The sequence below is a fragment of the Echinops telfairi genome, unplaced genomic scaffold (assembly GCF_000313985.2).
Source record: "Echinops telfairi isolate 266 unplaced genomic scaffold, ASM31398v2 ScPeMD7_443;HRSCAF=831, whole genome shotgun sequence".
In the NCBI taxonomy this organism is placed as follows: domain Eukaryota; kingdom Metazoa; phylum Chordata; class Mammalia; order Afrosoricida; family Tenrecidae; genus Echinops; species Echinops telfairi.
In genome coordinates, this window is record NW_022104341.1 from 36,070,993 (window position 1) to 36,079,483 (window position 8,491).

Sequence of the window (8,491 nt, forward strand, 5' to 3'; positions counted from 1 at the left end):
TCTTCAATAGCATTGACATATATACTGGACAGCCACCCCGGATTCGTGATTCCCAGGGGTCTTCAATAGCATTGACATATATACTGGACAGCCACGTTCAGATTTTATTATTTAGATGTTTGGGGTGAACACAAAATCTTTATTTCCAAAAACATCATCAGTGATATTGGCTAAGAATTATTAACCTAAGTAACGATTCTTTACTCAGGCAGAGGCCGGCTTTTTGGTGGTCCACACAATTCTGAAACCTTGATGAGTGGCGTGAGTGCTCTGTGCCATTCCGATAATCTAGTTAAGTGAAACATGGATAGAACCAATGAACCTTTGGAAGCCTAGAAAACCCTCCTAGACATTTCTGCTGGTTCCCATGGGGTAGCCCTAAGTCAAAATCAGCTGGATGGCACCTACCCAGACCAACAAAGAATTCTTACTATAATCTGTTATAAAATGGGGTTCAGTACGGGAAAATTTAATTTCATAGTTATTTTTTCTAAGCCATTGAGAAAACCTTTTATGTGGAAAGCAAAACTTCCTTTAGGTTTTTTTTTATCCTTAGAGAATTATTAGATAGAACTTTGAGAAATTTCTGAAAAGAGTTATGCTAGAATAAATTATAGAATTTTAACCTAAAGTACCTGGATTTTTGTAATCAATAATCAATAAGGTTTATTTAGTACATAATTCAGAAAAATATCAGCCTTTAATAAAGGTTTCAAACGTTTGTGCACATAATTCCCTGGAGAAGGGCATCCTGCTTGGTAAAGCGGAGGAGCAGTGAGGAAGAGGAGGCCCTCCACGGGATGGACGGACACACAGCTGCAGCAATGAGCTCAGGCATAGGAGCAACTGTGAGGACGGTGCCGGGCTGGAGTGAGTGCTTCCTTCTGTAGCGTAGAGGGTCGCTGTGGGTCAGAACCCACTCGGTGGCACCTAGCAACACACAGCAACAACTACTAGGCTAAGTGAATATAAAATAATTGGAGGCAAGTTATTCTAGTTGAAACCTAGGTCATCATTTGAAAGGAAAGAACATCTATCATTCAAAATTTTTAAAGTAATTCCATAAAATAAGATTACCAGATAAATTATGGAATATTTTGAGTTGATGAATCTGTATTGGTAGCCCCAAACCCAACCAGCTCTAACAATAATGTTGGGTTAAACTCACCATGTCAATTAATTGTGAATCAGAGATTTCCAACTCCGAACAAGGTCAGTCAACTTGGGCCAACAGATGCCCTATATAACCTGTATAATATTTTTTAAAGCTTTTATGTTTGAATCATTTTGGGGTCACCTTCCTTTTCTGTTGCTCAGCAGACCCACTGTAGGCTCCTTTCCCATGTTTCTTTCAATTACTGTACATACTCGTGTATAAGCTGAGTTTTTCAGCACATTTTTCAGTGCAGTTTTTGTGGTAAAATTAGGTGCCTTGACTGATATTCGGGTAGGCTTATACTCAAGTATATACAGTAGTTAAGTTACAGCCTGATTTTTGAAGTCATTTGAGTTTTAAATCCCTCTTCTATAGCGATCCCTGGTCCTGGTTATTGTACATCCCAAAGTATGTCTTGGTCAACCCGGTGTGGACAAAAATATGTATTTCTTAGAACTGCTCTAGTTCTGCGCATGCTGAATTTAAGCTCATATACTGTAAGCAATTCATTTTCCCGAAGGTAAAATGAGGCAGAAAATCTATACAGGCAGTCTCCAGATTATGAATGAGTTCTATTCCTAAGTCTGTTTTTAAGTAGAATTTGTACATAAATCAGAAAAGCTAAGTACAGTTTGCATTTAATGTCAGCTAGTTTAATGTTTGTCTTATTATATAGTATACAGTAGCCTTTTTATGCATAAAACATTAAACGTTTTCAGATACACTGAAACATCTTTAACATAGTAATATAGTAATAATCATGTTTTGACAAACACATGTCACAAAGTAATGCTTGTTTGTTACTATAAACCATTGCATATACCTGGAATTTTTATTATAATAGACTTCACAGAAATTAGTTCATAACTACTGGTTGTATGTAACTTGCATGCATAATCATAACCTGGATTGTTCCTAAAATCAGGAAAATATCTGACATCTCCAGATCTGGTGATGCCGTGACAGTCTTGATGATGGTATTATTAGGTGGTGTGATTTTCTTCAGGTGACCTTTGATGTAGCCTGGTCTCCGAAGCACATAGACAGAAGGTGCTATAATTATTCTGGAATTGCCGATGCTTGTGACTTTGTCTTCGTGATGTCGTATGATGAACAAAGTCAGGTCTGGTCAGAATGTATTGCTGCAGCCAACGCTCCCTATAATCAGACATTATCTGGTAAGACTACAAAATGATAACTTTTTAGGAATATTAATCCTGCCACCTCAAACATTAACGTTGCTTTTAGTGACTCTAATTTACCTGTATACATTTCCATCCAAATGTAAACGCTTAGATTCTGGCCTCACTACGCTATGTCCTAATTGTTTGTGTAGTATTGTTGTGCGATCCAAGTGTATACTATTTAAATTGGAAAAATAACAAATTTGTTCTGTTAAATTACAAATTAATTAATTAATCTAAGGTTCTCCCAACTGTGTTGCATGGAAGAGATAATTGTGTTCTATCAATGAAAAGTTCATTGTCAAATGTATTTGGGAAGCAATGCCTACCCTGTGATTGTTAGGTGCCCTCTTGTTGGCGCTGACTCACGGGACCCGGTGTGCAACAGAACAGAACTCCATCTAGGCCTGCGCTATGCTCACAATTGCTCTCTTTGAGTCCATTGTGGCACCCACGGTGCCAGTCCACCTTACTGAAGGTTTTCCTCCTTTTGCTGACCCTCAACTTTGCCAACATGCTGTCTTTATCCAGGGACTGACCTCTTTCGATACGTGTCAAAAGTATATAAGATATATCATTCTCCTTTCTAAGGAGCGTTCTGGCTGGACCTCCTGCATCGCACATCTGTTTGTTCTTCTGACAGCCCTGCCGCTCTCCGTATCGTTCACCGACACCATCATTCAAAGGCAGCGATTCCCCTTCGGTCTACCTTATTCATTGTCCAGCTTTAGTGGGCATCTGAAACAATTGAAAATACCTTGTCTCGTGTCCTGCATACTTCACTTCTCAAAGAGACACTTTTAAACTAATACTGGTGTTGACATAGAATTCACCTATCTTGCACTTCAATAGATCACACCACAAAGGGTTGCTCAGTCATCACCCCGATCAGCTCCAGAACATCTTCTTCCTTCCTGCACCCACTCCAACCAGCTGCCCGTTTCCCTCCATCCCCCCCCCCCAATATGATATGAATCCAATTACTGTCCCTATAGGTCCACCCATCCTGGATTTCATATACTGGAAAACATACCAAAAAACTCAGCAAACAACAACAATAACAAAATAAACCAGAGAGAAACATCAATAAAAAAGCAGAACATATTTAAAATAGGTCAGAAGGGAGATCATATGATAAGGTGTTACATTTTAACCTAACTGGTTCTGCAACAACACACTCTCCATTGCTTCCTGGTCCTTGGCCAGAGGAGATTCACTGGAGGCTCAATCCAAGTACATTTGCACTTTACTTTTTTAAAAATATGAAACAACTTTAAAATAGGTCAAAAGGGAGATCAAATGACAATGTCTTACATTTCAATATCATTACATCTGCCATAATCAACTTTACAATGCTCTCTGTCTGATAGAAAGATTATTCACATCTCTCAACTATGGTCAGAGGGGACTGACCAGAGGCTTAATCCACGTGTGAACCAGCAAATGGCCTTTGGGCTTCCATTGTTATCCACAGCCTTCTGCCATCCAGGTGTTCACAATTTAAGCTCTGATACCATTCCCTCCTTTGGATTTGGATGTTGTTGTTTACACTTGTTTATAATCCTTAGATCACACAGGCTGGTGTGCTTCTTCCATGGGGACTTAGTTGACACCTCACTAAGATGGTTGCTTGTTTAAGGACAAGCCTTTACCACTCCAGAAGCTATTCTTTTTGATAGCTCAACACCATCTACTTTCTTCACCACAATTTGCTATAGCCCTCATATCTTCAGTGATCTCGTCATGGGGCCATGTCACTGCCCCTCTCCTTTACTAAACATGATGTCCTTCTCCACGGACTAGTCTCCCTGACAACATGTCCAAACTACATAAAAGGAAATCGTGCCATCCTGACCTCTAAGGAGCATTCTGGCTGTACTTTTTCCAAGACAGATTGGCTTGTTCTTTTGGTAGCCCTTGGTAGTTTCAGTATTCTTCTCCAGCACCCTACTTTGAATTGATTGATCCTTCTTCAGTCTTCCTTCTCAATGTCCAACTTTTGAACGTGTGTGAGGCAGCTGCATAGATCTTAGTAGAGGGACACGATATTAGTATTTTGGGTGCATTTTATCTGTTGTTAAAATTTAGACTCTAAATGCATGTAATACATTAATGCCTTATCAGGTATGATCAGAGGAAAACAATCTGATGTTTTTACCTCTTTTCATTTAGGATATGATGATTACATCAAGATGGGTATTGACCCCAAGAAAATTGTCATGGGCGTTCCCTGGTATGGTTATGATTATCCTTGCCTGAAACTATCTGAGGTAAGAACAAGTCATGTGATACATCGTTTTTTTCTCTTTCTATTGTTATATATATTAAAGCCTATTTTATTTTATTAGAAAAATATAACCTTTACTTAGAATTCTGGAAATAAATTTGATACTAGAAAGTAAATCATTTATTTCTCATTTTTCAGTCCCAAGAATGCTTCTGAATATTACATATTTTTATTTAATAATGGAATTTAAAATTTATTCTATATAGCTAGGCTATCTGTTCATAACAGATTTTATTTCTGGCAAATACATTTTTATAATATTTTGTGATACACGTCTTAAAATGTGCTGAGTTAATAATTAATGGTTACAACATGATCCCTTTGCTGTTTCTAGGATGATAAATGTTCCATTGCCAAAGTCCCTTTCCGAGGGGCTCCCTGTAGTGACGCGGTGGGACGCCAGGTACCCTATAAAGTGATCATGAAACAAGTAAACAGTTCTGTTTCTGGAAACCAGTGGAATGAAGATCAACAAGCTCCTTATTATAACTATAAAGTAAGTGGAAACAAGTTATGACATTAATTCTATTCATTTTCTTAATTGGGTATTTTCATAGTTTGATATTTGAATATAAGAACTTTCACCCTATTTCATTGAGTAAAGTTACTTTTGAATCTATGCAATCAGGAATTTTCATTCTCTTCAGGGCAATTTAAGTTATGATGATAGTGGATCTGTTCTGCTTGGACCACCTAGATGATGCTCCCAACATAAATATCCAAACAAGATTTCCTTTATTGGTTGAAATTGTGTTATGATGGCTTTTGCCTTTCCAGAGAGCTTTGGAACAAAATGGGTTTTCTGCTCTGGAAGCCTCCATTTCAATGTAGCATGAAGATTCTCATGAGGCTTTTCCAGGGGAAGTACTGAGGGGGAGAATGGGAGATACCGCATCTTGGACTTTACAGGGGAGAAACAGCATCATTTCAAGATTATTTCATAATTCAAGCTTTGTGTTATTAAAAGGATGAATTATAGCTAATGTTAAAAATTAGAGAGAGAAAAATATTATAAAATAAATTTGAAGAAATATAGTAATAGATCAGCAAATCTGTCAGTTGTTGCTTGATAACCAGGAGTTGGTATACTAAAGAAGTCAAGAAGAGTTACAATTTTCAAGCATAAAAAAGTATGTCAAAAATGAAAGGGCAAATAATCATTGAATTTGCTTTGGATTAGGTTACTATAGAAGGTACTCTAAATGGTATACACTCTCTGCTGCAAAGGTTTATGTTCCTGTCTAATGGATTAACAACCATTTATAAGATATGACTACAAGCACCACATTTAATAAATTATAATCAATACACATGTCTAAGCCTGATTATCAGTTATATAGAAGACATTAATCCAGAGCTTTCTAGACTTTAAGATCTGAAGTGCATGTCTTTTAGTTAAAACCCTCCCCACTCCCACTACCATGACTCGAATTCGATCTTGCAAGTCTGGCTAGACCAGAGGAGGTACACTGGTACAGATAGGAACTGAAAATACAGGGGATCCAGGACGGATGAGCCCTATAGGACCAGTGGTGTGAGTGGCAAAACAGGGAGGGTAAAGGGAGAATGGGTAGGAAAGAGGGAACCGATTACATGGAACTGTGTGACCTCCTCCCTGGGGGACAGACAACCGAAAAGTGGGTGAAGGGAGACGTCGGACAGGGCAAGATATGACAAAATACCCATTTATAAACTATCAAGGGCTCATGAGGGAGGGGAAAAATGAGGACCTAATGTCGGGGGTTTAAATGGAGAGAAAATGTTTTGAGAAACGATGTACAAATGCGCTTTACACAATTGATGTGTGTATGGATTGGGATAACAGTTGTATGAGCCCCTAATAAAATGTTTAAAAAAATACAAAAGAAAAAACAAACAAACAAACAAAAAAAAAACCCAGGGTATTGTAATCCTGTCTTTGTCAAACAGTTTCGTAAAATTCTGTTAGTGTTTTACACACACATGCTTGTTAAATGGCTGAAAATATTTGGAAAACACTCTGTACTCTATGTCCCTCTTGGCGGCATAACATGTCAACCAGAATATTTAAAGGATCAAGGGAGGCTTGTCAGGAGCCCCGTTGGTGTCGGGGTGAAGTGTGCCCTGACAGGTTGCTAATGAAAGGTCAGCAATTGGAAACCAGCAGCAGCTCCCTGGGAGAGGCCCAGGGATCTGATCCTACAAATGTTACAACCTAGGGGACCCTATGGGCAGGTTTACTTGGTCCTAGAGGGTTGCTGTCGTGAGAACTGACACATGACAATTTTATGCTGTCTTGATAGTGTTTAATTGTTTAACATAGAACTCCATTTCACAGCACTCTTCAAAACCTACATAAAGAAACATGTTTCATTCTATCAATTTTGCAAAGCAAAACAAACAAAAAGGTTGCCATTGAGGCGTTCCCAACTCATGGTGACCCCATTGGTTTCAGAGTAGAACTGTGTGCCCTCGGGTTTTCAATGACATCACGTGTGGACCTCAAACGAACAAACTGGTTGCTATTGAGTCAATTCTGACTCATAGTGACCCTACCTGACAGGGAACTGCCCCTGTGGGTTTTTGAGACGGTAACTCTTCACAGGAATAGAAAGCCTCATCTTTCTCCCTTGGGGTGGCTGGTGGTTTTGAACTGCTGCCTTTGCCATTGGCAGCCCCAAACTTAACCGCCACAGCACCAGAGCTCCTGGTGTGGGCCCAGAGGTTTGCATTTTTTTAAGCTCTGCAAGAGATTTAAATGTGCATCTTGGGTGATAAATTTGGATGGGACCCAGGAAGATACATTAGAGGATGAGCAGAGCCTTAAATGAAGTACCGTATATACTCGAGCACAAGCCGACCCGAATATCAGCTGAGGCACCTAATTTTACCACAAAACTGCATTAAAAATGTGCTGGAAAACTTGACTTATACACGAGTCTATACGGTACATTGCAAGCCCATTTGTGTAATCTCTGGTGTTATTGAGTTCCACAAGCAATAATTTTTAGAAAGCATCAGATACAGAACTCTGAAATAAGAGAGGCTGCAAAGTATTGTGCCTGAGTTTTCTTTTTTGTCGTTTCGTTCCATGTTTTTTGAATCATTAGATTTTAGATACGTTTTTCCTTCTGACTGCACTGCTTACTTTGCACCTGTATTTTCATCCTCTTGCCCAGGATTCTTCGGGCCGTTTTCATCAGGTGTGGTACGACGACCCTCGGAGCATTTCTCTGAAAGCAGCCTACGTACAAAGCCATGGCTTGCTGGGCATTGGCATGTGGAACGCAAACTGTCTGGACTACTCTGGAGACGCTGCAGCTAAACAGCAGACAAAAGAAATGTGGGAAGTCTTGAAACGAAAGCGGTGACAGGATTGAGCATATTTTGTGGGAGCCTCGTTTGTCAAACAATCGACATTAAGAAAAATGATCTTCGTAAACATATGTCATTTCTTGAAGACTAAGTAGATTACAGCATATGTATATGTATATATTTTGGTTGTGCTGCTATATGCTTTTTAATTAGCATGTGCACAAAGGTAAAGAATAAAGAAATATTTTGATGGCTTGGATTTGAAAAATACATACATATAAATAAGTGTGCCAGTCACACAAAAGTAAGAGAAAATATCACCTTCCTCTATTAAATATCCCCTTCTACGATGTTTTAGCAGTATTTTCATTAGTACTCATCAGGGCTTCAAACTGAATCAGCCCAGTTCAATCATGGACACACAAGTGACACCAGAAGAGACCCAAATTTTAAGAATTTTTGTGAAGTGGAGTGATAATCACAATGGGAAAAAATATGGTTCCCAGCCCCACTAGAAACTGAATGTCCATTTTAGGGCCGCGTCCAGTCGAGTATGGTAAGTGGGAGACA

The 8,491-nt window shown here is 38.9% G+C and overlaps 1 protein-coding gene across 1 annotated transcript in view; it reads left to right on the plus strand.

The window, feature by feature from the left end:
- Positions 1–8,175, plus strand: part of CTBS (chitobiase) — a 14,393-nt gene extending 6,218 nt beyond the window's left edge. The window contains exons 4-7 of the mRNA XM_013003823.2: positions 2,163–2,334; positions 4,513–4,610; positions 4,962–5,123; positions 7,786–8,175. Coding sequence (XP_012859277.2) covers positions 2,163–2,334; positions 4,513–4,610; positions 4,962–5,123; positions 7,786–7,977 — 624 coding nt within the window. The 3' untranslated portion in view covers positions 7,978–8,175. The remainder of the gene's footprint in view (positions 1–2,162; positions 2,335–4,512; positions 4,611–4,961; positions 5,124–7,785) is intronic.
- Positions 8,176–8,491: the final 316 nt, after the last annotated feature.